Source organism: Phyllostomus hastatus, unplaced genomic scaffold (assembly GCF_019186645.2).
Source record: "Phyllostomus hastatus isolate PE091 unplaced genomic scaffold, TTU_PhHast_1.1 phas_contig_283, whole genome shotgun sequence".
Classification (NCBI taxonomy): domain Eukaryota; kingdom Metazoa; phylum Chordata; class Mammalia; order Chiroptera; family Phyllostomidae; genus Phyllostomus; species Phyllostomus hastatus.
In genome coordinates this window covers 279,110-306,993 of record NW_025333833.1, presented here as the reverse complement: position 1 = coordinate 306,993, position 27,884 = coordinate 279,110, and the positions used below count along the sequence as shown (strand labels likewise).

General features: G+C 56.7%; 2 protein-coding genes across 2 annotated transcripts; one reads left to right on the top strand and one right to left on the bottom strand.

Moving 5' to 3' along the window:
• Positions 1-474: 474 nt before the first annotated feature.
• On the bottom strand, positions 475-19,193 carry SDHC (succinate dehydrogenase complex subunit C). The gene is made up of 6 exons (XM_045838588.1): positions 19,123-19,193; positions 14,164-14,220; positions 12,810-12,911; positions 7,571-7,632; positions 2,815-2,978; positions 475-1,262 (listed from the first exon to the last, which is right to left on the bottom strand). Exons 1-6 carry the CDS (start codon positions 19,140-19,142, stop codon positions 1,158-1,160), a joined length of 510 nt encoding a protein of 169 aa, XP_045694544.1. The 5' UTR covers positions 19,143-19,193; the 3' UTR covers positions 475-1,157.
• A 2,629-nt stretch (positions 19,194-21,822) lies between these two features.
• Positions 21,823-26,718, top strand: MPZ (myelin protein zero). The gene is given in 6 exon segments (XM_045838587.1): positions 21,823-21,935; positions 24,295-24,461; positions 24,705-24,918; positions 25,121-25,256; positions 25,346-25,406; positions 25,509-26,718. Coding segments are annotated over 6 exon segments (936 nt in total). The 5' UTR covers positions 21,823-21,871; the 3' UTR covers positions 25,803-26,718.
• The last annotated feature ends 1,166 nt before the right edge of the window (positions 26,719-27,884 follow it).

Here is a 27,884-nt window from a genome sequence, read left to right as displayed (position 1 = left end):
TCACCTCACCTCCCCCCTCTCCACCCCACGGCTCTCCCCGCCTGGCCAACAGCACCACAGCAGCACCCTCTCCACCTCGAGGTGGAGACCTTCGCCAGGCTGTCGCCATCCCCGCTCTTCCTCTCTCCTCTTCCTCTCTCCAGACCTTGGTCCTTAGCTCAGCTCTCAGTTCCGCCTCCCCTGCCCCCACTCCTCCGGGCTCAGCTCCAGGTGTGTGCTGGGGGGGGCCGGAGCGGCCCAGCTCTCCCTGTCTGCCATCTGTCTGTCCTTCTGTGCGTCCATCCATGACCTCCTTCTGTCTCTGAGGCTCCTGCGCGACAGGGACTCTCTGGCCCCCAAATCCGAGTCCCCGAGCACCTCCCAGCCGCAAATGAACCACCTCCCCGCCCAGCACGGCCGAGACCAGCGGGAGGAAGCGGCTCCTCCGCAGCCGCCACCCCCTGGGCTTCTCTCAACTTCAAGGAGAGTCAAAGATGACATGAGTTTTTTAATCAATCTCAGAAAAATCACATGAATTTGGATTAGAAAACATGACAATAAGAGGCTTGTTTTTCTGAAACTGCAAGAAAAAAAATAACCACAGGTTCAACAATAACCTTCTGGATCTTTCTCTTGATCAAAAACTATGTATCTTCTCCCCAAAGCACACCCTCCGAGAGCCAACTCACCCTCTTCACCCCCTCCAGCTGGGACCAGCCTCCTCCCCAGCCCCCACCGAGTGGGTGCGGGAGACCCCAGGCAGGACTGTCCTGTGAGCCAGCAGCCCACAGGCAGTGGCACCCGGAGCCCCACCCGCAGTCCCCACAGCAGGGGCCACAGAGCTGGCTTTGTTTCCACTGCCCCAGGAAGAAGGAGCCAAGAGCTGACCCTCAGCACAAACCAAGGAGGGAAGGGGCCCCCAGGACGAGAGCCGGCGGTACGCGGGGGCAGGAAAAGAGAGTCTCTGTGTTACTCCACCTTTAGGAGCAAGGGAAACGGCCCCGCTCCCCGGCTGTGCTTCTCGAAGGGGCTCTGCTGCTGAGCTTCAAGGGCAACTGCAAGCACAAGAGGGTCGGACACACCGGGAGACGCTGCCCCGGCTGGAGGGAGGGTGACAACAGGAAGTCAGGCCCCCTAATCAATCATCTGCGGGAGGACGGAGCGGGGCCTCGAGCTGCTCACATGGCCGCCAGACCCACGGAGGACAGCACAGTGAGAACCAGGACCACCACACCCGACTGGTAGAGCTGCGGGATCTTCAGGCCCTTGCCCAGGTCCCACATCTGCAGGGAAAAGGAAAAGGGACAGAGTGTCAGCAAACAGCAGCCTGGCCACTGTCACAGCTCCCTTCTCAGAGGGAGACCCCCGTCAGCGGGGTCCAGAGAAAAGCCTCCTCCCCACGCCCACCATCACCTGCAGACACCCAGAGGGCGGCGCCTGCCACCACTTGCCCCAAGGACAGAAAGGCACCCTTGTCCCCTGCACAAGAGCTTCCACATGGAACCAGTGAAGCCTTCCCAACGACGCCCAAACCGGTGCTGCTGCCCAGAGGGTGTCCCTCCACACCCTGGGCCCTCAGGAAGCCAAAAGGGTCACATGGGGGAATTCTGTGGCTGCGTCCGCAGACATCTGACTGCAGACTTCCCAGACAAAGCGCTGCTGGTGGCAGTGACGGGGTGGGGGTGACTCTCCGGGCCACCGGAGACCGGTCACTTCTCCACTCCCCACTGCCTGTCTGCAAGGTGACCGTCAAGCCCACGGGGCCACGGCCTTCACCGACAACAGAGGCCCTGCTCCGCACTCCGGAGAGAAGCAGAACCTCACTGGGCATAAGAGAAGCCTCACCTTGGCCTGAGATTCTGCAAAGCCCCTCCCCCCAACCCCTGCCAGGGCCAGGAGGTGACTGAGGAAGCGGGTCACTGGTCCCAGGAGAGAGCTCAGGTCTGGGGACAAGAAGTCCAGGCAGGAAATGCCCTTCCTCCGGACGCGCCCCTTCGGGGAAGCCACGTCACCCTGGACCGCTGGACGGGGCCCCAGGACCAGCGGGCAGACAGGCCGAGTGGCACAGGTCGTTCCCGCCCACTTTTCCATCCACTGACCCGGCCACGGGACCAGGCGGACGTCCCTAGAGTGCGCGTCTCTGGGCTCCAAGGCGGGGTCATAAAAGGTCAGATTAAGGCAAAAGCACCGAAGGGCAGAGGCCTCGGGCTGATGGAAACCAGAAGGAACGGAAGTGCAAGTCTCCCAGAAAAGACGGCAAGACCAAGGGCAAGGAGAGGACAGTGTCTGGGAGCCCAAAGTGCTTGGGGGGGAGCCATCTCCTTTGTGAGAGGGGACACCTGTCTGAGCAGACCCCGAGGTCCCAAAGGACAGTCCTCAGGCCACCAAGAGAGGCCTACACCCAGGAGCACACTCTGGGGCCCCAGGCCGAGGTCTGCTGAAGCTGGCCCACCTTCTCCAACAGCTCACACAAAGGCCAGAACCAGCTCTCGCTCTGGGCGGTGGGCGTGGGGGGGCTGAAACAGCAGCTGTTCACCTGCTCGCACTGCAACCCTGTGCCGGACACAGCAGGTGCCAAGCCTGCCTGACACCTGTGCCCTCCGTGCCGCCGCGGGACCTGGCTGCAGGGGCCTCTTTCACGAGCAACCCTCTCAGAACGGGCAGAGTATCTGCCAGGCCTGAGCTCCATCCCGGTCAGCTCCCCCGCCGGCCCCGGGCCGAGGCCCCACACGGGCAACCTTCAGGACAGCACCGAACCCAGACTGGGAATGACAGGGTCCTCCCAGCCCCGCCACTCCCATCGCCCGGGAAACACGCCCACCTCCACGGACTCACCAGGTGCCGGACCCCGTTCCAGGTGTGGTAGGCGAGAGGGAAGGCGAGAGCGAACTTGGCCGTGTGGATCAGCGCCGGCCCCAGGCCCAGCGACTTCACCAGCTCCAGGTGCGACTCGAAGGTTCCAGGCAGCACCAGGGCCGACAAGCCGAAGAGAGAGACCCCTGAGGAGACACACGCACAGGCCTGTCACGGCCGCCGCCGGCCACAGCCAGCGCCCCGCACGGGCCGGCTCTGCGGCCGCCCAGCCTGTTTCCAGCTGCATTCCCCCAACACACCCACACTTCCCTCTCCTGACCCTTCCTTTCACTGCTGTCTGTCCATCTGGGTGATTCACCTGTCCACGCCCTCTGAGTTCTCACCCACGTTCTCAAGGAATTCACCTGGGCTCCCCCAGATTTCTCTTCCATCTGTCAGCATGAAAAATCGTTGAGTGCTTAACCCCTAGAGAACCTCAGCAAGGGAAGAGTGTTACTAGCCATCTCTCTCCAACTTTTAAGGGACTGTCTGTGAAGTTCTTTTTCAATAAATTCTACTTTAGAGTCACACTAGTGTCATCACACAACATGCATTTTAGAATTCCTGCACTGGCCATCGAATCCCTACGGCGTGAGTAAGTCTTCCCGTGGGCCTGTCTGGGCCAGCTGTCCTATCGCTGGAACGGACGAGAACGCCAACCTCGGTGATGCCCACAGCTGGCAGGGCTGTGTCCCCACCGGTCTCAGGGCCGTCGGCACCCCCCCACCCCCTGCACCGGGCACCCCACACCCCATGCCCTGCACAGGGTCCTTCCGCCCTCCTCCCCTGCTCCTCGTGGGCTCCCAGCCACCCTTCCTGCGACTCCTTCAGCTGGCTGCGGCCCTGGGACCTCATCTCGACTGAAAGGCCACCACAGCGCATGATGAGTATTCATATGTCTTACTCCTGGCCGCCTCTACCCTGGAGGGGAGAGGCCATTACTATCAGCCCCAGTTTCCAATGCATAACAGATTAACCAGAAGGTCGGAGGAATAAGCAAACATCCCCAGGTGTTCGTTTAGCAAACAAAAATTCCCTAAGCACCTACTGAGTGCTAGTGGATGTGAATAGTATGTAAGATAGGCTAAAACCGAGCAAACAAAGTAATGACAAATTACGTAATGAAAATTGTGACAGAAACACAAATGTAGCAAGATCTAGAAACAGCAGCTACTCTGGATGTGGCCGTCGGCAGAGCACTCTGTGAGCTGACAGCTTTGATGAGGACCTGAGCACGCAAGACGCATGGGGGGCGCGAGCTTCAGGTCTGGGGAGACCGCGTGCGGCGGCTCTGTGCCAGGGCCTGAAGGGCAGGGTGGCGGGGGCGGGGCGGGGCAGGGGGCAGGGGGCAGGGGGCACAAGGCAGGGGGAGGACAGGCAGTGAGGAGTCAGGCACGGGCCAGACCAGGCACTTTAGGCCGCAGAGAAGATCTGAACTTTCATCGAAGGAGAAAGGCAGAGAGTGCTACGTAACAGTAACAGGAAGATTCTAAGCGGGACATGACTCAACTTACTCAAGGGGTTTCTTACCGTTCTTGCTGTTCTGTGTGCCCCGGAACACACAGATCACGGCTGCTGGACTGGTTCATTTCTGGCCGACAACGGGACGCTGTCCGGTCCAGTGCCCGGCCCCCCGAGAGACTGTTCCTGTTACACCTGCTTACTGTGCTGCTCACCCTGTTTCCGTGAGTCAGCACCCAGGGTCCAGTTCCCTGAAATCCCATCAGTTCCAGGACTGGCCTGATCTGCCCACTTTACAAGGAATGCCCGAGGCACGGAGAGTGCACGAGCTGCCCACGTCGCCCACCTGGCAGCGCCCTGTCCCTGCAGGACGGGAGGAGCACAGGGACCACTGGCCTACAGAACCAGCCTGCACACAGCTTGGGAAGACCAGGATCTAAGCTGAAGAACACGCAGCCATTCATAAGAATAACAATAACAGCGACGGCAACAACACAAATAATTATTAAGTACAGTTGTGAAAAAAAAATACATTCATACTGGTCTGGGTAAATCCCTCCCATTGACCTGCCAATAAGCCACCAAGCCTCGACCACAAGAGGAGGGTGCACTCAGCCCACACAGGGGCACCCTTCGAGTATCCAGCCTGGGTGAGAGGGGAGGCTGGGCCACTGCACCATGCAGGACACCTACTGCATTAGGCGACTAAACCAAGACAGAGTCAAAAGAGCTCTACCCAATACATAGAAACAAACTCAGGGAGGCTGCCAAAACACAGAGACAAAGGACCATGGCCCAAATGAAAGAACAGATCTAAACTCCAGAAAAAGAGCTAAAACGAAATGGAGATAAGCAACCTATCAGACGCAGAGTTCAAAACACTGGTAATAAGGATGGTCAAGGAACTCAGCAAGGACCTCAGCAGCATAAAAAAGATCCAGAAACAAAAGATACACCAACTTAAATAAAGAACAATTTACAGGGAAACAACAGTAGAGTGTATGAAGCCGAGAATCAAATCAATGATATAGAACACAGGGAAGCAAAAAACCACCAATCAAAACAAGAAAAAAAAAAAAAGAATCCCAAGACATGAGGATTGTATAAGCAGCCTCTGGGACAACTTCAAGAGGTCCAACATTCGCATCATAGGTGGGCCAGAAGGAGAAGAGAAAGAGCAAGAAGTTGGAAATCTATTTGAAAAAAACACTGGAAGAAAACTTCCCTAATCTGGTGAAGGAAAGAGTCACGCAAGTCCAAGAAGCACAGGGAGCCCCAAACAGATGGATGCAAAGAGGCCCACTCCAAGTCACCTCATAATTAAAAATGCCAAAGGTTAAAGATAAAGAAAGAATCTTAAAAGCAGGAGGAGAAAAGCAGATAGTTACCTACAGGGCAGTTTCCATAAGACTGTCAGCTGATTTCTGAAAAAGAAACCTTGCAGGCTAGAAGGGATTGGCAAGAAATATTCAAAGTCATGAAAGGCAAGGACCTACATCCAAGATCACCCTCTCCAGCAAAGCTGTCATTGAGAACGGGAGGGCAGAAAAAGAGCTTCCCAGACAAGAAAAATCTAAAGGAGCTCGTCATCACCAAACCGTTACCTACATGAAATGTTAAAGGAACTTATTTAAGAAAAGGAAGATCAAAACTATGAACAATAAAATGGCAAAAAATACAAACCTATCAACAGTTGAATCTACAAAAACAAACTAGGCAAACAAGAACAACAGAGACAGAATCACGGACACAGAGAGCATTCTGATGGCTGCCCGACGGGAGGGGGTGTGGGGGACGGGCGAGGAAGCGAGCAGACTGAGACATGAAAACGGGAAGTCACAAAACGGCCAGGGGATGCACACTAACACGTAGGAGACGGAGCGGCCGAAGAGCTCACACGCACAGCATGGACACGAACAACGGTGGGGGCACTGCCCGAGGGAGCTGGGGGTGTTGGGTGGGGAGGGGCAAAGGGGGAAAAACTGGGACAACTGTAACAGCATAATCAATAAAATACAATTTAAAAAATAAAATAATATTAAAAAATAAAATGATAACATTCCCCAAATGAACATTCAGTTTTGGCCATGGTTAGCAAACGAATACTTTCACATCACATGCTCCTGACCTGGACCACTGCCAGTCAGGGTGACTCGCATGCTCGGTGACAGTGGGACCTGCAGCCCAAGAACGAGCTGCTCCCCCTCCCGTCTGCCCACCAGCACCACCCACTGAGCAGCAGGTGTCAGTCTGCTCACGGCAGGACTCGAGTCAGCAGAAACAGCCCAACTATGACCTTCCAGTCACACAGCCTCATCTGGAAGTGCACCCCACTGCTTCACGCAAGTCGGTTAGAAACCAGGGGCTACCCACGGATTCCCAGGCCACGCCGGTCACACCCTGTACCTGGGTCCCACCGGCCCTTGACCAGCCAAAGGAATGGCCGCCGACCTCAGCGGGGAGTTCCCGCCCTCACGTGGTCACCAACAGAACTAATCTGACTACCAACCGGGGAGAGTTAGCTCTGGACTCCTCCCGCCACGGTCTCGCTGCATGCCGCTCCCTAAGCACAGGCTGCTGCGTTTCGGCCCCAGCCCTGCAGACGACCACTCCAGGGGAACGGTCCTCGGAAGCCCGGGAAGGGCCCTGGAGGACATCATGAAAAACAGTATGTGCGTGTCTCCAGCATTAGCCAAAGGAAATTTTAAAACACAGCTGGCCCTCATCCTGTGGAAAGACACACCAGGCCCCAGACACCTCCTCGCGCGTGCACCCCGGACCAGGGACGACCCTCGCTGCCCAAGGAGGACCAGCGCACGCCACTCGGCAGCTGCGCCACACCGCTCGCAGACGGGCCTCCGGGCCTGCGCCGGGCGCCGTGAAGCTGGGGAGCGAGCGAGTCTGCGGGCCCGACCCGCGCCGGGACAAGGGGTGGGGGCGCAGGCTGAGTGAGGTTCTGTGAGAACGAGGCTGGCGGCTATGCTAGGCCCTGTTCAGCCAGCCACCCACCTCTACTACACGTCCCTGCGTCTCTGCCCTCTGTGACTTCAATAAATACCCCAGCAGGACGTGCTAGGGGTGCTTTAACACCCTTTAGGACCTGAGCGTAACGGGGCTCGCAGTTAATTGTCACAGGAACGAAGGGCCCGCGGGCCGGCATGGACTCGTTCTCTCTAACTCAAGCTGCCGCGCTGCCAAGGAGGTGGTGCCGAGCCGAAGAAACAGCGGAGTTCTTCACCGAGTGTGCGTGCACACGCGTGTGCACACACATACATACCTGCACTCAAGGCTATCCCAGTGCCGCGGTGGCAGATGGACATCGCCATGGGAAGGGACCACCTGCGGAGAAACAGACACAGGCGCCTGAACGAAGGGAAAGACGGCGCCCCACGAGCGTGCCCCCCCCCCCGCGGAGAGAACGTGAACCGCTGGGGGAACGGCCAGCATTTAAACACGAAGAGCGAGCAGCCTTCCCACTCCTGTGTGCGCTCCTCTGTCTGGGGATTAGAGCGCTGATTCGCGGGAGCAGTGTGGTCCCCGAGACCCGACGGCGCTGACGGGGCTGAAAGGAAGAACCAGTGACAGCTCCACTCGCCCACCCCCCGCGGAGCAGAAACAGCTCGGGTCGAAGACGCCCCTGCAAGTCGCCAGACTGCAAGGCCCTGCGGTCTCCCGGGCGCAAGACTGAAGCCGAAGGGAACCCACGTGAGCTTCACTCACCGGCTGCCTCACACGCCCTCGGTCCCCCTCGGGCCCTGCTGTCTTCCCGAGTGCGCTTTCCCATCACAGCTGACACACGACGACGTCGTGTTAGCCTGAGGCGCAGAGCATCGTGACTGGACGTTCGCGTGGCTTCCGAGGCGACCCCTGGTGAGCCCCTCTGACAGCGCGAGTTCCTGCACGATTCCTGACGATACGCCCGTGACTCTTGCTGTAACTAGCAGCCAGCACCTCCTCATCACTGCACCTTTTCCAACCAGCCCTGCAGAACCCCTGCCGCCTGGAAGCCATCCTTCTGTTCTCGGTACCTACGACACTGTGCACCCCGAAATACCCACATTGAGCATTCCAATTATTCCTTAATAAATCGCCTATTCCAAACTTTTTAACCCAGTTTTGCTGGATTTAGTATGCTTCTTAATCCACAGTAGCTCCAAAGTACTTTCTCATCAAACCACTTTTTTAATTATGTTCAGAATCGCCAATCTCCCCAGTGTTTCTACGGAGGACAACCACCCTGCTATCCCCGGGACTGATCCTCAGGCCCAGAGGGAGCTGGTCAGGAGCTGGGGAGGCCAGCAGCGCCTCTGTCCTGGAGAGCCAGCTCAGAGCGGACGCTCTGAGCAGAACCAGACCATGCACTCGACACGCAAGTAGGTTAAAGAGATCTCAGAAAGAGTCTATGTAAGGAAAATAGTCACGGTAAGAGAGGAATAATGCCCAGAGAAACCGGGAAAGCTGGCCAGGCACTGCTCTGGACTCAGCCTGAACAGGACAAGCACAAAAGGCGGGAGAAGAGCCACATAACAAAGGACAACAGAGAACAATGGCATCCTTTCGTTAGAAAAATCAGGAGACTGGAACCCAGAAGGAGCTGAGGCTGCAAAAATAAATGCCCAGGACAACAAAATGGGGCCTTTGCAGCGGTCCCCAGGACAGACAGCCCGCTGGCTGGAGGGACAGAGCAGATCACTCAACTACGCTGTCAGAGAGAAGGGCTGTCAGACAGAGAGAGACGGAGTACACACCGATTTGAGAGAAATAAAATAAAAATAGAGAAAGAGATGGGGAAAGCAAGACATAGCTCAGCATCCCCAGGGCACCTGGGGCCCCAGGCCAGAGGGAGGAGACTCGCGGATCGCCCTGGCTGTCTCTTCTGGAGACGGGAGAAACCTCGGTCTGGCTGGCCTGGTGCGGCGCAGGTAAGGAGAGTTCATTTTCCAGACAAGCACAACACTTCCAGCCCCGCCCCCCGGCGGGGGTGGGGGATGTTCTAGGGCCTCATCACTGCCCATCAGGCAAGAGGACATCACCAGGGTTTTGCCCAAGGAACAAGATGCAGCAGAAGCAACACTGCCTGAGCCCCAAATCACTGTCCATCAGTCCCCATGTCCCTCCCCCTCTGTCTCTCCGCCCATCCATCCCCAGGTCCCTCCTCCTCCTCTGGGGAAGCCCACAACAGCCTGTGAAGCACGTCATGCGGACAGAAGAGGAAGGCCATCTAACAGCCTGAGCCAACCCAAGACACGTGAGGAAGTGGGTCTTCAGATTCATCTGGCCCCTGTGGGTTCCAGCGGAGGCCCCAGACACCACGGGGTGAAGTCGTCCTGCTATCTCCTGTTCAAACTCACAAGTCCAGTGCATACAGTCAGGACTGTTCGGACCCACTTGCAGAAAAGACCGTCACTAGCAGCCTGTGACTTTCCTGATAAACACTTTTTCAGGACACACTGGCATCCTCCTGAACACAGATTGTAGCTTATTCACCCTTGCACCCGTGCCTCCCCCAACACCTCCAGAGCTCAGTGACACAACATGGGTCCAGACGCCTCGGACCTCCTTCCCAACCCGTCACCTGGGAAGCAGCCCCACAGTCGCTGCTGTTTCTTTTCTCCACACGTGTCTCAAGTTTCAAACCAAGACAAAGCTCATCACCCGACCACCATTTGTAATATGACCTGTGAAAAAAGGCCCTGGCTTGAAGTACAGATTCAGAATAATCTGAGAGTTCTTCACCATTAGAATCCTCCCCAAATCTTTTATCTTAAAGACTTTCACCGTAAAGTAGTGAGGGCTGAGGTCCCTCATCAACGTTCTTCTGTTTGGACGAGGGATGTTCATCCAACCCTGCAATCAGAATTATTTCTGGAATCCGGCTTGGGAGAAATCTGAAGGGCGGTGGTATTTGTGGAGGCGGTTAAAGCACGGCCAGCCCCCCTGGCGGGAGCCCAAGCAAGAGGGCGGCAGAGCTCGAGATGCTGGGTTAGCTGGAAAGGAGCAGGTCTCGGGGTGGGCGCTGGCATGCCAGCCATCGATGCTGCATCTGAGGACACGACCTAACGGACACACACGGCTGTGTGCACACACAAGTCCCGGCTCGCTCCACCGACAGGGCCTGGGCCTGGACGCCACGACACCCTGGTGACCGCAGCACACCCAGCCCAGATCACGATTCCACAGGAGACGCACCAGCCGAGGCCCAGACAGTCCGAACATCAAACAGACGACAGTAACAGTGCAGCCCTTTGGCCAAACCACTAAGACATCTATCCACCTCCACCTCTCTGTTTCTGGCTCCTAAAACCCCTGTGATCTCCCGAGTGATGGGGCGCTAGGAGCATCTTCTGTTGGAATATTTGGTCTCTGACCCTGGTTCCTGACACAGTTCCTAAATCCACTGGGATTCCCTGGGTGGAAAGAGCGTCCTTTGTTCAAATGAGGTGGCTCTGAAAGTGGGCTGTCACCAGAAAGACCAGAACATGATCACAAGCTTGAACTTTCGGCCTCAGCCCCACCTCCACCTTCTTCCAGGGAGGCGGGAGGGGCTAGAGGTTAATGGATCCTGTGATGAAGGATGAATGGAGGTGATGAGGCCTCCACAGAAACCCCAAAAGTACGGGGATCACAGTTTTCAGGAGGGTGGGGCACCCCAACTCCACGGGGACAGAGCTCCTGTGACCAGGACCTTTCACGCAGAGAGGTGCCTGCAAGGGCACCTGGCTGCTCCTCTGCGACACCCTTCACACTCAACTAGGTAACGAAAGCACACGTTTCCAGGCTCCAGGAGCCCAAACCCCTGAACCCAAGCAGGGAGTCGGGGAAAGCCCTGCTGACAGCTGGCCAGCCAAGTACAGGCCACAGCCCAGGACCATCACGTGAAGCAAGGGGCAGGGGTGGGCACCGCACCCCTCACCTGCGGGCCTGCGCTAACGTCAGGGGTGGGCGCCGCAGCTGGAGCATAGGCTGCCCAGCTGGCGTCCGCAGCTGGGAAACTGGTTGGCGTGGGAACAACCCTACACACCCCGCGGCAGAAGTGCTGAGTGGGGAAGAAACCGCAGTGGTTTCCCTTTAGTTGGTTTCACGAGAGTAGAGAGAAGTGAGCGTGCTTCTCCTCCGAGGGACCCTTGCATCTGTACCAGTAAGAGAGGAGGCTTGACCCTAGCAATAAAGAAATCGAAAAGGCACGACGGAATCAGAAACATCACAATTTGGAGCCCAGCACAGTAACAATGGGTTGAGGTGGGTAAAAGTGTGACGAGAAACAGAATGTTCAGCCTCAGGTGTGTGTCCCCACGAAGTCAGCACTCACCAGAACACACAAACCCCGCAGACACCCCTCACCCAGCGACAACAGGGTTCCCGGCACCAGTAGCGGGACAGACGAACCATCGGGCGCCAAGAGCACGGCACCCCGGAGAGCTCCTGCCCAAACACGCAAGTCACAAAGGCGCACCGGGCAGGCCAGACCGAGGGATGTCCTGGAAGTGTCGAGGCCATAAACGATCAGGAGGGAGTAAAACACTGAATCTCGGTGGGATGCAGGGCCTAGGAAGGACACTACTGGGATGGCCGGCAAACGTGGCAAGGGCTGAGGGACAGACAGGACCTGGGTCAGCGGTCATTTCCTGCGTGGGACGACTGGACAATGGAGAGTCCTCGAACTCAGGGGGCACATGCCGAAGGGTCAAGGGACCGAGGCAGGCAGAGTAACGACCTCCCTAAAGACGCGCACACGCCAGTCCCCGGAACCTGTGAGTGCTGAAGGCTGCAGAGGAGACAGAGGCTGCTAATAGGCTCACCTAAAGACAAGGAGACCAGCCTGGATTATCTGGACGGGCCCGAGACTCACAGGGTCCCTGAATGTAGAAGAGGCTGGCAGGAGAGGACAGTCAGAGAAATGTGTCCATGGAAGCCAGTCAACTGATGACCAGAGATGAACTTGACCCATCACTGACGGTTCTGAAGATGCAGAAAAGGTGCCACAAGCCAAGGAATCCAGAGCAGCCTCCAGCAGCTGGGAAGACCAGGAGCCCATCTGGCCCAGAGCCGCCAGAGGGACCAGCCTTGTCCCCGCCCCAACTTTAGCCCAGGGAGGCTCCAGAGAACTGGGGGCAACGAATGTGCTGCTTTAGGCCACAAAGTCTGTGCTGCCTTGCTGGCGATGGAACAGAAACGTGACACAGGAGCGTCGGGGCCGTCGCCTCTGCACCTGCCCTTAAGTCCCTCGGGCATGCAACACCCTGTGAATCTGCATGACGGTGCACGGAGCGTGTGTGCTCTTTCTGCAACACTCACGCAAATCTAAAACTGTTTCAAAATAACATTTTTAAACTGACAGCATGTTGACATGCCAGGATTTCCCAAATGGCAGCTGTGTAAGACAGACTACCCTTCTAAGGCCAGAAGATAGGATTCAGTCATCTTTACAACAGGCCTGAGGAAAACAACCAGGGGGCTGCGGGCCAGTCCGGGACTCCCGCCTGCTCCTCCGGATCTCCTGGCCCCAGAGCCCTCACCTGTAGATGGTGATGTGAGGAGACAGGGGGCGGTTTGACCCAAGGTTCTTGTTCCAGAATCTCTCCATCTCTTCTTTGGCCGTGGTTCCCAAAGGAACCGCACTGCAATGAAACCGGAGGGTTTTTACATGATTAACAGTAAAGTCGGTTTAAGTTTTTTATATAACAAAACGTTGAAATAAAAAAGGTGAGCTGTGCTGGATGAGCCACTGTGTGAGGAAAACATGGGCGTCCACTCCCCTCACCTCTATGCACGTCTGACTCGGTCATTAACCTCGACCGCCCAGCAAGGTCCAATCAGGCTCCTTCCCGGCCCACGACACACAGCCCCCCCGACAGACACCCCCCCCACCCCGGCTGCGCACCGAAGCAGACAGGCCACTTCAGAAGCTCGTGCACAAGCGCACGGCCCTTTCCCAGCCGCGTGTGCCGCCGCACACCCCCGCCTGCCCTCATCTGGCTCCTCGAGTCTCCCTTTCAGGCCTGTGACACCCCAAGGCGCACTCGGCTCAGCGCCCCTGCACGGCTTCCTGGCCCCCCCCTTGGCCCGGGGCTAGGCTGACGCCAACCACGAGACAGCTGTGTCCAGCGGTTTAATGTACCATGTGCCCACACCACACAGGATTCCACCCTCCTGAGAGAAGCAAAGTAAAGCATCGTGATTCCTGCAATGTAATTGCAAGGAATCCAGAGAAAATAATAATAATTAAACATGCAACAAACTACATTAAGTTATCAATATTAGGCCAGTTTAGATCTACAAAAATACCAATTACATATGATACAACCTAAAATACATACTGGTAAGTAAACACAGCAAAATTTTAATAACTGATGAATCTAGGTAAACAGTGTACAGACCTTCACTGTATTATTCTCCCAACTTCTCTGAATGTATATTTCCAGAATTAAAAGTTAAAAAAAAGAACAGAGAGACAACTGTTGCAATCAACAGGGTAGAAATGAGTGTAGCAGGAAAATACATTTGAGGGCTAATTCCTGCCCAGAACTAAAGGTTACAAGAAAAGAAAGTATGAAAGGAAGAAAGACTAAGCAGAAAGGAAAGAAGAAAATTAGATACCAAAGAAGGAACCCAGAACTGGATTACATCAGTGTAGTCAGATACAGCAGACAAGCTGAAAGTGAGGAAAATCAACAGAAGACTAAAGAAATATTCTTGTCTTTCCTTCTATGGCTCAACAGGCAAAAGCGACCACTACCCCTGTATTTTCAGCTACCCCCACTGCAGCTTCTTTCTTTCATATGTGGCCCCCAAATCTAAGCCAACAATCTACTGCTTTCCCCAAAGGGAGAAAATTAAGCAATAATAATACCCACAGACCCAGCAACTTACTTTCGGATGCAGAGCTGAGGACCAAGGCGGGCTCGGAGGCAGGGGCGGCCAGCGTGCCTGTGGGACAGAGAACCGGAGTCAGCGAGCACTCCAGGTGGGCCTCGGGAGACCGCACTCAGCGTCCGTCCCACAGCCCACTCAGGGGTGGGGTGGGACACCATGGATAAGGTGGGAAAAGTGACAGCATCCGTGTCCTTGAGATTATTTTCTAGTAGAAAAGTCACAACTTTAAATAACTGGAGAACAATCACAAATCTTACCCAGAAATGCAAAACAGAGTTTCGGCTGAACACAGTCTATGCAAGGTGAATCATGACCACAGTCGGCCACACCTAACAGGGAGACAGGGAAAGGGACCTGGAAGTTGGGTCGTGAAGGATGGGTCAGAGACACGAGTTGAGGGAAAGGACAGGGTGAGCTGCTGGCAACCCCCAGCCCCAGCTTAGCTACGGGGGCTGCCTCCTGCAGGGGGATTAAAAGGTGGGGGAACAGGAGTCCGTGACCCGAGGGCCCCAAACACTGAGCTCTCGCTTTAGGAACCACATCAAGTTTCAGACAACCTGGGCGAACTCCAAGCCCAAGTCTCTCGTGTAACAATGCAAAGACACGGGAACACAGAGGTGCCTTCACTGCGCACAGGAAAAGGTCCCTGAGGAGGACGCACCAGTGTTCCACTGGGAAGCCGCTCCTTCTCACGTCTGACACTGAGGTGTGCCGGCATTCTATCGGAGGGCCGAATGACCCAGGGCTTACAGACTGGGACGGCATCACCTGTACACCCCGGCTCACTTTACTGTCTCAAGCCGCTGTGAAGGTACTGAAGAAAGTGACCAGAGGGCAGCTCTGGGGCTGCAATGTAAAATACGCCGACTCCACAGAAGTTCCCATGTCTCTCCTCTGTCCCACCGCACCCCCGCAGGGGTAGGTCTCGTCAGGACCCTGGTAGTGGCTGGTGGCCCATCCCTCGTGCCCCAAGCTCCCCCACTGAGAGTAGATGCATCAGCATTTCAGGAGCCTCGCGATCCACACCAGGACACTAGAGGGGCCCACCACTTGAAGGACAACTAAGCCGACTAGCACTTCCTTCAGCCCTTCCCTCCTTCCAGCTTCGGAGGCACGAGGTGAATGTGGACATTGTGTGTCCACGGCTCCCGGAAGACAGCAGTGGGAGCAAACCTCCTCCCATCAATGGCAGGGATTGTGGCTCGGACGCTGGGCCTCGCATTCTTGCGCCCGGCGAGCCCCGGCCCGAGGCTCCCAGGGAGGGCTGGCACACGTGGGCTGGAATCTCAGCCTCCCCGTCCAGGGCTATTGTTTCCCAGACAAACACCAATGTCGACTTTGCAGAGGCCCTGACAGAAACTAGCTGCACAAACTCCACAGCCTGGTCTGGAATGTGACAGGAGTTACCAGTCCTTGCCTTTTATGGGAAACCAGGAACTCTGAAAAGGTTTCTCTTCCCCCCAGGAATAGTGCTTTAAACGTTACAGCTAGAAGGGAACAGTACCTTCTTTGTGCTACTTTAAGCTCACACACCCAGAACTTTTAATCTCCAGTCAGGTTTGCTCCCTTCTGAGTGCACTGCAAGCGTCTCCCTGCAACGCTACGTTTTCAGAGCTCTCCTCTGGACTGGGCAACCACAGCGACGCAGAACAGCACCGGACAAAGTCCTACGCCAGATTCGAGTTCTAGGTCTGCCTCCGTTGTGTGCCTTCAGCGAGTCACTGAGCTTCAATTCTTCATTCACAGAATGCAATTGATATACCTGCCTGGCTTTTGCTGAGAAGGTTCCATGAGAAATATACAGGAAAGCTTTCTCTAAACTGCAATGTACCACACGTATGGAAGACAGTAATATTCCATCAGCCTCCCCAAGGTCTTCAGAATCCGCATCACGCCCACTAAAACCGTCAGTGGTGATGAAAACACTCATCTGCTGAAAAGGAATCTGATGTCTGCAGAAAACCAAAAGCCACTCAATTTGATCTACGTGATCAAATGGAATAAACCCATTTTTGGTCCAAAGCAACATGTGACTGTATTATAATGAGTTTCTCTTACATGACCTCTAAATTGAATCTGACGGTAAGCCAAAAGTTCCACAAATGTCTGTGACAACAGCGACACTAAAGAGATGCATGGCCCTAAAGACACGGTGAAGAGCAATCATTTACGTACAAAAGCTGGTTGATGGTGATTAGCCCGCAGCTAACTCCCAAGATATACGGTAAGTCATCCTTGGTTTCTCCCTTCCTCCGCCGCCCACCCCACCCCACCCCACCCCGCGTGTGTGCAATCATCACCCAGCCTATGGTACGATCTGGAAACTCCAGCGCCCTGTTTCGGTCGGTGCGCTCCTCACCTCTCACCAGGAGCAGCGTCACGGAGCTTCTGCGTGATCTCCCCGGCACCGACCTCCTCCCTCCCGCCCAGGCCGGCAGAGCCCACTCATTGAAAGTCCTCCACTGTCTCCCACTGCCTACAGGTCCACGTTCCCACTGCAGACAAACGAGGCCCTCTGCAACGGCCCAGTCCAACGCTCTGGGCCTACTTTCCAGTGAATTCTCTACGGCCGCCACACCTCCCCCACACAGGAGGCGAGCCCTCGAAGCCCACAGGCCTCTGCTCAAGCTGCTGGGACGGGGCCTCCCTCACAGCCCAACAGGCTCACCCTCAGCACCAACAGCCCCGTGCGGCAGCGTCTCCGCACCACTCTGCACCTCTGTAGCAACGTCCATCCTCTTGCTTAATAATTAATCTACTTATTTACCTCCTCTGCTAGACTTTGAGCTACCCAAGGACAGGAACACTCCGCACCTCCAGCATCTGTAATAACGTCTGACACGTAGAAGAGGCTCAAGAAAATGGTCTGTGCGTGAGCACGCTCATGGTGAAAAGCAGCCTTACAAATGCAGGGGTAAAACGCATTTTTGCAGATGTTTCACATGCAGGATTTAACACGATGAGCGATGCCCAGAAGGTTCACGGCTCGGCTGCCTCCCTGCTTGGGCAGCATGCGCACTGAGAGGCCGAAGCCCAGCTGTCCTCTAGCTGTCGCGGCCTGGGCTTTGGCAAGCCACTCCCTGACCGAGCGCCAACAGAGCGCGCTGTTCTGCTGGGGATCGGTGGCCGGCGAATCCGTGAACTGTTTAGGGAATGGAACATACAAAACACAGAGCACTCTTCAAAAGCCATGACATACAGCACTCTGATAACTAATAATATTTAACCACGCATTAAAAATATCTAACCAATATGTCTCTTAAGAGGGTCCAAGCTATTACTACATTCACTCACAAATGAGGAATCCACCATCGTGGAATCAATGACCTTGACGTCTTCAAAGTAATCAGAAGCCAGCTCCCAACTTCTCAGCAGGTATTCTCCTTCGAGGCTACACCAGCACACTACAAACAGTCTCAAACCCCTGTAGTGAACTAAGTTAGAACTGGAAATTCATCAGGATATATATATATTTTTTAATGTTAAAAAGCCCTCCTATGAAATCCCTCATGAGAAAGGAACAGGGCCTCACATCCCCACTGGTGAAAATGTCTACTTCCTGACACGGGGTGCTGGTGGCGACAGGCTGCAGACCCGAACGGGACAGTGTCTCAACACCGTTCACCAGCAGAACGACCCTCAGCTTCTAAACCTGGTCCGGAAAGGAACTGTTTACAACCAATATGATTACTTCAAGGTAGAGGTCCATCCCACCAAAAGCCCTTGACCATTACCAAATGACGAGATGTCAAAGAACCCAAAAGCATTCCATTATGGCCAGACGAACTAGAAGGGAGGCGGTTCTGGCAAGACTGGGAAAGGCATCTGTCAGGAAAAAAGGACTCATTTGGAAATGAGAGGCAGGGAGAAAAATATAAGATAACCCATTCCTGATCTCAGCTCCCAAAGGAGTCCTTTTGTCAACAAACTAAACAAACTCCCTCTATTTTTACACTGGGCGACTTAAGTGGAAAGAGAAAGGAGGGAACACTTGGGTAAACCAGGAATTAAATCTCAACAGCATCAAAGCTAACTTTCCATAACAAACAGTTTCCAGAAATAGGGCTGGCACGAACCTCTTCTGGGATTTGCACCCGGGGAGTGTGAAAAGTCACTAGACGCGCTACGGTCGAAAGGCTCCACGTAGAGGAGGCCTCGGCCGTGGGCAGTTAGGGTCAGCGGAAGAAAACCTAGGGCGTTTCTCGGAACAGGAACTGACACTGCAGAGAAACACTGGGGCTCCCACTCCCCCCACCCCGCAATAAGGAGAGAGATTAAAACTGAGTCCCCTGGGCGCTTGGGGGCGGCGGTGGGAGGCCCACTCCGCGCCGGCAGCTGGGTCTGCAGGCGTCCGAGGCAAGGGCGAAGTACGTCGAGCTTTGCCCCCGCCAGTCCCAAATCCTCAGAAAGACGTCGAAACGGTGGGACCCACCGCCCGCGGACCTCTTGGAGCCACAGGGATAACCCGTTACAGGCACAACCGCGCCCCCCAGGTGTTGTTTTCTTGTTTGTTTCTAAGAAATTAAAGCCGAGACCTCCCGCCCCACCGTCCCCAGCAAAAAGGTCACTGCCGGTTTACTGCGACCCCCAAGTCTCGCCCTACTGCGCGGTCCGAACAAAACACGCCGGGTTTCGGACGAGCGCCCGCATTCACTTCCTCCGAGCCCGACTCCCCCGTGCAGCGCCGAGGGACCCGAGGACTAACTCGGAGGTGGGGCAGCAGCAGGGCGGGAGGGAGCCCGCGCCCTCCGCGGCCAGGAAGGAGGCCGAGCGGGCTGGCGCCCCCGCGGAGCGGCGCGGGCCGGAACGGGTCTCTGGGACCCCGCACGGGCTCCACGCGCACGGGCCCTTCCCCTGCCCGGGCACAGGGTGAACGGCCCTCAGCTAGACGCCAGCGGCCCGGGCGGGTCTCCCGGGGGCCGCCGGCGCCAACTCGCAGGCGCGTACGAAAGTCACCTCAACAACAGCGCAGCCATCTTGGGTTCCTGTATGGACGGAAGTGGCGCAACGGCCCTGCCCCCTCGTGGGGCGGGGGCGGGGCCTCTGTCACGTGACGGCGCGGGCCTCTATAAAAGGTGCCGGAGCCCTCTCCCGCCCCGCGGTGTAGAGAGTTTAGGCTGCCGTTCTCGGGATTTGGGGGCATCCGCCCGGCCTCCTGGGCTGACTCCCAGAATTTGCCAATTTCGGCAGAAACGCCGCTGGCTCAAACTCTTCCCATGTACGTTTCTCGTTTTGATTCGCACCAGGGAGGCCTGACCCTCAGTCTTCCCCAAGACCTGTCGGTCCGATCCCCGCCCCATCCGTGGGGTCAGACACGTGCCGGGGGCCGCCCGAGACGTTCCCTCCCGTCCTCACGTGCAGCCTCTCCCGTGCGGAGACGCGCGAGTCCAGACCCAGGTCTGGGGTGAGGATGGGCCGTGGGGAGGCGCTCGCAGCCGCGGTTCCCAGGCCCTGAGCTCCTCCAAAGCCCAGCAGCCCGCAGCCAGACGCCCACTCACCCAACACGAGTCTCCCTTGTCTCTTGTTTCAGGCCTGTGGGTGACACCCACAGCCAGAATAACCTGGGTGGGGGTGGGCTGACCTCGCTTAGATCATATATATATATATATGAACAGTTCTGAGAAGTCCAAGCACAGTGCCACTTGCAGAACTTGCAGAGCACTTAGGACTTCGGGGAGAGAGTGAGCAGGCGAGGAAGGAACAGGAGAGTGAAGAGGAGGCGTGAAGGAGGGCCCGGACAACAACTCACTGATGTAAAACGTGCTCATGACATTAACAGTCAAACCTTATTATATTTAGCACTCCTGCACCTTCCTTTCAGGACTGCAATAGCATAGATACAGTTATTTCTGCATCAAATGCAAATGCTATTGTGCATTTCCATAATGCAAATGTAATACCAGTCATGAAACCCACCGAGCCTGGGATGTGGGGAGACACCAGGAAGGTACCAGGAGCTGTGGCCTTGCAGGTGAGCTTGCAGAGGTCTCATAGCAGGAACAGCAGCAACCCTCAAATTAACCTCCAGAGCCTGTAATCAATGGAAATGAATCACACTGACACTCAAAACCAAATATTAAGTCAATCTTCTGAATACCAAGGCTCATCTTAAAAATAAGAAAGAAAGAGAAGCAGGATATATCCAAGGCTTGGGGTGAAAGGCAGGGGAAGAGAGAAGGGAAACATCCAGGTTGGAGTATGAGAGGTTCTATGAAAGCACAATCATTTCAGGTGATCCCAAGGAGGGAAGGAAAGGAGGCCACAACCAGGAGAGCTCTGGTCTGAATGATTTTTCCAGCCAGATTTGTCTTAAAACTCAGCACTGAGCATACAGACACTCCCATTAGCCTCAAACACTACCCCAAGATCTTTCAGGAAATTCTTAGAGTGCAAGTTAAATCCACTCTCTGTAGCCTGTATTTCAAGGCCCACCAACACCAGCTTCAATTTCCTGCACAGACTCATTTCCTACGATGCCCCTGCAGTGAAGTTCCCCCGAAGCGAGTCAGGCGGGGGCCCCAGATCTGCCTGAACAAGCCCAGCACTTGACAGACCTACTCAACACACATGCACGTTCTCACCTCTCTGTCTCTGCGTTTGCCGTTCTACCTGCCTGGATACCTCACCCCCGGGGACATTGCTCCTTTTCAAAATGGCACACATCCTTTCAGATTGGTCCACAGCTGACCCTGCCTTCAGGACAGGATCCCCCACCTTCTCTGAGCTTCACTGATTAAGTAAAACGCATTTTTGAAAAACCTCTGTTACAAAACCCTCTCCCTGCCGTGGCAGCTGTGTGTGCCTCCTGGGTGTGCCCCGCCCTTTGTTCGTCATTCTGCAGCAAGCGCATCATTTATTGAAGTTGATGGGGTTGTCCTCTGACCCTCCTCTCCCTGCTTCCCCCCAAACTAGATTTCGAATTCCTTGAAGAAGGGACTTCATTTTTATTCTTCTTCCTGTTACCTACATTGCCCTTTAGCTGGCACTCAGTCCAGTTCTGTTGACTCGCTGCCACTGGAAATGGGCTTGAACTGCAGCCTGGGGCACTGAGGGGCTTCCTGACAAACAGAGGAAAATTAGGGGATTCTCCCTTGGGTGTTTTCCAGTGGAGAAAACTTCCATCTGGGCAGAATCGCCCAGGATGCGGGAAGACGGGGAAACAGGAGGCTCCCGAAGGACCTGGTCCCTTCAGAAAGTCTGTAGGGCAGCCTGTGGTGGCCACGGTAACAGTGGGCATCCTGCTTCCCAAGTTCTCTCGGGGGAGCTGCCTGCAGCTCCCAGGGCTCTGAGGGCGTTGGCCAGGCAAGGAGTCCGGGGAGGAATCTCCTTTTTGTGGCCTTAGGGTTCAGGTTCCCCTGCCCTCCTAGTCCTCACAGAAGTGTTTGTGTCCCTGTTTCTGTCCCTCTCCCTCACCCCCCAACATTCCAGCCTGGGGCAGGGGGAGGCCAGCAGACACAAAGCCCTCTGTGTATGGGGTGGCATGTGTCCCCCCACCCTCCACCCAGAGGACACAATGCCCCTTCTGCTCCCTGCACTCTGCCCCCCTCCCTACCACCTCTCAACTGCACATGCCAGGCTCCAATTGGCCACTGGCTCAGGACAGCCTCCTCACACTGGGGCCCCGGGGGATTTTAAGCAGGTTCCAGGAACCCCCGCTCAGTTCCTGGTCCCCCACTCTCCCAGCCCCGCAGACCCTGCCCCAGCCATGGCTCCTGGGGCCCCCTCGTCCAGCCCCAGTCCCGTCCTGGCTGTGCTGCTCTTCTCTTTGGGTAAGTGGAACCACCCGGGCCTGGGGGCCTGGGACTCGGGTTCTCCAAGCAACTGCCTGCTGTTTGCCCTGCACTGCTCACTGCAACTGAAGAAAGAGTGAGGAGGAGCAGGAAGATATTCTATTCAGAGAAAAAATAGATAGTTTGGAGGGAGGCATAAAGGTATTCTTTGAAGGGAAAAGGGAGAAGAGAATGCAGGCAGCTTCCCTGAGGTGGCCCCGACTGGGCTCACGTTGGAAACCAGTATCATTCCCCGAGCCACGCTCAGGGCCTGGGGGAGGCAATGTGAGGGCAAGAGAAGGACCAGCATCAGATGCCTGGCTTCCGGCCGCTACTCACTGCCCAGTAAGGAGGTGCCAACCCTTAGTTTCCCTGAAAGGAAATCCCAGGGACTGCGATCTCAGGAAGAGTCCTGGGTTTGTGATCCCAGCTCCTCGGGTCCTTTGACTCCTGGTGCCTCAGTTTCTCCTTGTGGACTGATTGTCTATTACTACACGGGTGAAAATGTAGGAGGAAGAGTTGATGAGATTTTAGGATTTTGTTCATCAAAAGCTGCCTTCCTTCGTAAGTTGATCGACCCCTTCCTTGCCCCGTGGTAGGTGTTGGGTGAGCAAGAGAAGGTCAAAAGAGTTTGTTTGAGTGGACCCTGCCCTTCCTCTCTGAATGGACCTGGAGCAGTAGGCAAATGTGTGCAGGCGGGGTGGGGGGCGCCACTCAGCCCATCCAAGGATGTTCTCGTCTGTGAGCTTCTTGGGTCCTCAACCCAAACCTAGATTCATCGGGGCTGTGCTGAACTCCCCCAAGAAAATGTTGGAGAAGGCCATGCGGAGGGACTGGGAGAGGGGATCTGGAGGCACAGGGCAAAAGAGCTCTGTCCCACTCATTGGGCTGAGCTGAAGGGCAGAGGCCAAACTTAGGACAGGAAAAGTAGGAGGCAGAGCCAATGAATAACTTCCCTTGTTACACTTGGGATTCCCAAGACGGCTGTAGAGCCGAGGACCCAGACAGCGAGTTGACGATGTTGCATGCTGAGGTGGGAGATTCAGGACTACTATGAGGGGGTGGCATGAGCCCCCTACATTGCTCAGACAATGGGTCTCCCTGTTTGGCTGCTTGCTCCCCCTCCCGTAGAACAAAAGGGTCTACAGTTGCCCCTGCCCAGGGCCAGCCCACACACATAATCTTTCTGGAATGGCCTTCCTTGTGTGGGTGAGCCTTGGGCGTGGCACTGACCCAGAATGGCCAAAAGGTGGGTGAGGAGAGTCGAACCCCAGAGGGCTCACATGCAGTCATCCGAGCTCTGGGCTTGGGGTCTGCTCTGCACCCAGCTGCCTCCCACCGAGAGCAAGGTGTGTTGCAGCCGGAGACTCCGCAGTGAGAACAGTCGGACCGGGGATGAGGACTTACATTTTCTAGTTACTTCATTCATTTTCCATAGGAAAGTTGAGTTTGCTGTACTGTGAAATATTATGTAGCTGTTAAAAATGAGATTGCCTCACCCTGGCTGGTGTGGTTCAGTGGATTGAGCACCAGCCTCTGAACGGAAAGGTTTCTGGTTTGATTTCCCGTCAAGGCACACGCCTGGGCTGCAGGCCAGGTCTCCAGCTGGGGGCGCGTGAGAGGGCAGCCGATCCAATGTGTCTCTTGCACACTGCTGGTCCTGTCTTTCTCCTTCTCCCGCCCTTCCCCTCTGTCTAAAAGTAATTAAATAAAATATTTTTTAAACAAGACTGTCTCTTTGAATCGACATGGAAACCCCTTCCAGACACATATATTCTTCATATATATATATATATTTTTTTAAGCGTAAGTACCTACATACCTTGAATTTATTGAGTTTATATTGAGTTTGACTCAGAAAAAAACACATTAAACTGATGACAGCGGCTACGTCTGGGAGGGGACAACAGGAGAGGAATTAGCGGAGTGAGGTCAAGAGAGACTTCAGCTTTATCACTATTGCTTGAATAGTATAAAAGAAGAACGTGATATGTATTCCCTGTATGATTTATAACAAATTTTAAAAATTATGAGGTCTGCATCCGAGGGACAGTTTCAGAGTTAGGTACTAGGCCGAAGGGACAGCGAGGCATGCAGACAACCGCCGCTCCCGGGTGTCCTCCAGGGGCCAGCTGCTGCCCCCCTTCACTGCCTCTTCAACACACTGACCAGCCGGGACCAGCGCAGCGTTCCCCCGGCTGTCCAGTGAGTCCAGAGACTTGGGTTCCGGCGGACTCACCACTGCCTCCACCTCTGCTGTGGCCCCGCCCCGCTGTGGTGACCTGGACTTCCCCTGACCTCGCCTCCTCGGGTGCCTGCCGGGCCCAGGTGGACATCTGACCCCCCTCTGTGTCCGCAGTGCTGGCCCCGGCCCAGGCCATCGTGGTTTACACGGACAGGGAGGTCCATGGCGCTGTGGGCTCCCGAGTGACCCTGCACTGCTCCTTCTGGTCCAGCGAGTGGGTCTCTGACGACATCTCCTTCACCTGGCGCTACCAGCCCGAAGGGGGCCGCGATGCCATCTCGGTGAGTTCTCCGGCGCGGGGGCCCTGGGCCTGGGTAATGGAAAGGTGCTTCCAAGATACCGGAAAAGAGAGCTTGGGCTAAGGCGAGGGAAATCCTTTACGAGCCGTAATCCCAACTTCAGCGAAGTAAGTGTCAATGCTTGCCACGGGACTAGGGCCTCTCTGCACTGTGGTGTCCCCCACCCCCAAGCAGCCCCCTCCCTGTCCTGTGGCCAGAGCTACACGCATCCCCTCATTCCTCCAGATCTTCCACTACGCCAAGGGACAGCCCTACATCGACGAGGTGGGGACCTTCAAGGAGCGCATCCAGTGGGTAGGGGACCCCCGCTGGAAGGATGGCTCCATCGTCATACACAACCTGGACTACAGCGACAACGGCACGTTCACCTGCGACGTCAAAAACCCACCAGACATAGTGGGCAAGACCTCGCAGGTCACGCTCTACGTCTTTGAAAAAGGTGTGAGAGGCGACCGGCAGGAGTCCGGGGAACGGGGAAGGGGCGGGGGGGGGGGCGGACAGGCCGGTGCTGGGCAGGCTCTGGACCGGTGGGAGGAAGGCAGCTTTGGCCCCACCTCCGTACCTCCCGGCGGCCAGGGAAGAGGCGTGCGGCCGGGTCCAGGTCCCCGCCGGGCCCCTCACTGGCGTCCCTCCTCTCCCAGTGCCGACGCGCTACGGGGTGGTGCTGGGCGCCGTCATCGGGGCCGTCCTGGGCGGCGTGCTGCTGCTGCTGCTGCTCTTCTACCTGGTGCGGTACTGCTGGCTGCGCAGGCAGGCGGCCCTGCAGAGGAGGCTCAGGTAGGGGCGAGGCCGCCGCGGGGCGGGGCGGGGCTCCGGGCAGGGGGGCTCTGGCGGGGCCCCACCCACAGCCTTCCGTGTCCCCGCAGCGCCATGGAGAAGGGGAAGCTGCACAAGATCGGGAAGGACTCGTCCAAGCGCGGCCGGCAGGTTAGCGGGGCTCGGGGCCTGGACCGCTGGGGAGGAGAGCCCTGGGCGCCGCCGGGCACAGCGAGGGGGGGCCCGGGTGACTGACCTGCGCCCCTCCCCCAGACGCCCGTGCTGTATGCCATGCTGGACCACAGCAGGAGCACCAAGGCTGCCAGTGAGAAGAAGTCCAAGGGGCTGGGGGAGTCTCGCAAGGATAAGAAATAGCGGTTAGCGGGCCGGGCGGGGGCTCGGGGGCCAGGCGCGGAGCCCTCCAAAGGCGCTCGGGTGGTGGTCATCGAGATGGAGCTTCGGAAGGACGAGCAGGGCTCGGAGCCCCGGCCTGCTGTCAAGTCCCCCAGCAGGACCAGCCTCAAGAACGCCCTCAAGAACATGATGGGCCTGGACGCGGACAAGTGACGGGCCCGGGCCCCGCCAGAGCTGGGGGCCTAGGCTCCTCTGGCCCCGTCAGGGGCTTTCCTCCTTAGCGCCCAGCCCCGCCCCGCCCCGCCCTCACCAGCCTGTGAGATGTAAGTTTCGTTCCAAAATTCATTCCCCAGGCACGTCATTTCCTCCCCTACCTTCACCCCCTGGCCTTCTGGGAGCCCAGGGCCTGATCCCAGCCTGCACCGCCCCCAAGGACTGTGTGTTTGGTGCCTGTCCCTCCGGCACCGAGAAGAAAGGGACCTTGCCACCCCGCGCCTCGACTCCAGGCCACCTGCACCCCGACCCCCTGCACCGCCGCCCAGCCTGCCCCTCGGCCTCTTCCCTCCCTGACGCCCCCGGCCCCCGGTCAGGCAGCCCAGCTCCACACTCTGCCCCCCTAGCTAACACCTGGGTCATCCAGATCAGACTGTCCTTCAGGGTTTCTTCAGGGTGTTATTTTTATTTTTTCAGTCCGTGTTTGCTTGTGCACCTGTGCCCTGCTCTGCCCCCCATGACTGAGTACCAATGACGTCATGCGGATTTTGCAGTTCCCCACCCCCATAAAATCCTTCTGGAGAGCCGGCCGAGGGGCCCCCCACCCTCAGGCCTCAGCAGCAGGACTGGCGCCCCGACCACCCCAGGGCCCTGTTCTGAGACTCCGGGTCCCAGGGAGGGAGAGGGACGGTAGATCCTCACAGGTCAGGGGGTGAGGAAAGGGGGCCAACGAGCCCCAAGAAGTGGCTTGCGAACAACCAAGCGGAAAGGAGGAACAACAAATGGGAAGTAGGGAGAAAGGGGAGAGGCTGCACTCCCAGCCACAGGGGATTCTTAGGATTTTTCTACATTCTGTACATTTCTTCTCAAACCCCCAAATGCCCTAATATGTTTAATAAACACTGACATTTCCAGACGCTGCGGCCTCATCCCCAGTTGCCTCGTTCTCCTGGGAATCACCCTGCCTTCTCCCGCCCCGCCCCGCCCCCGCTCCTCCTCCTCCTCCTCAGCTGGTGTCGGTGAAGAACTGGGCTTTGGGCTACCGGCGGGCTTACGTGGTGTAACGGACTGAACCCTGAAACAGGCTCACGAGACAGGTTCCAGCATCCAACAAGCACCCGGTGGGCTCCCACTACGTGCGAAGCTCACACTGTGTGTCAGGCCCTGCGTTCACTCTTGGGGAGAAGATGGTGAAGAGGTGGAGGTAGCAGCTCCCTGGGGTGCTTCCAGGGGGAAGTGGGGCTCGAGAGTCCAGCAGGAGTGAGGAGGCTGCCGGGGCCCCTCGAACAACTCTTGCGGGGGGTGGAGAGAGAGGCAGAGGCGGGCGGAAAGGCCGCCCGGTAACCGGCCGTGAGGGCAGAGGCGAGGGCAAGCACAAGAGACGGACAAGACCCAGGTGGGAGACGCCGCGCCTGCACTGGGGCGGGACTGGGAGGCCGACACCCAGCCCCTGGCAGCAGGTTGCCAGGGAAGCAGGAGCCTTGTCCCTTTGGCGGCCTGACTCTCTGCCAAGGTCACCCCCCACTTTGGGCTTTGGGAACGTGTCCCAGAGCACCCGCCTGCACGGACGGCCAGACCACTCCGCCTTTGCCAGGGCTGCAGCCCAGCTCTGGACAGGACACGGCGGGAACATGGCAAATGAGTGATCAGTGACACAGGCGTGACAACTGCATTTGCTTTCTTCCATGCTGTTTCCAGCACCCATCTCTTCTGCTGGGCACTTGGTGCAAGAGCGCTCACCTCCCCCGACGCCCCCCACACCCAGGACATGCAGGTTCTGCTCACAAAACAAAGCGCTGAGCCCTCCCCCGGCGATCAGTGTTCGGGACCCTGTCCCCAGCGGTGGGACCTGGAGGCATGGTGGACACAAACGTGTGCCAGGGCTCCAGGAGGAGTTGTGGGCTGCAGAGGGGGGCTCCGCTCAGGTACCCTGTGGCAGAAAGTGAGCAGCAGGCAGAGAGGCCAGGCCAGCTCAGAACCCTTGCTGAGAACGCCACTGGTTCTGCAGAAGGGGTCTAACCTCTTTCTGGTTAGAGCTCTTTCCCAGAGCTGCAGCCTGTTCGCTACCCACCTTAAAATATG

Coding starts and splice junctions, on each gene's coding strand:
- SDHC (XM_045838588.1), bottom strand. CDS start 19,142: ATGGCTGCGCTGTTGTTGAG. Junction 12,912..14,163: donor CCTCAGCTCTGCATCCGAAA/GTAAGTTGCTGG, acceptor GTTTCATTGCAG/TGCGGTTCCTTTGGGAACCA. Junction 1,263..2,814: donor GGAACGGGGTCCGGCACCTG/GTGAGTCCGTGG, acceptor TTTTCCCTGCAG/ATGTGGGACCTGGGCAAGGG.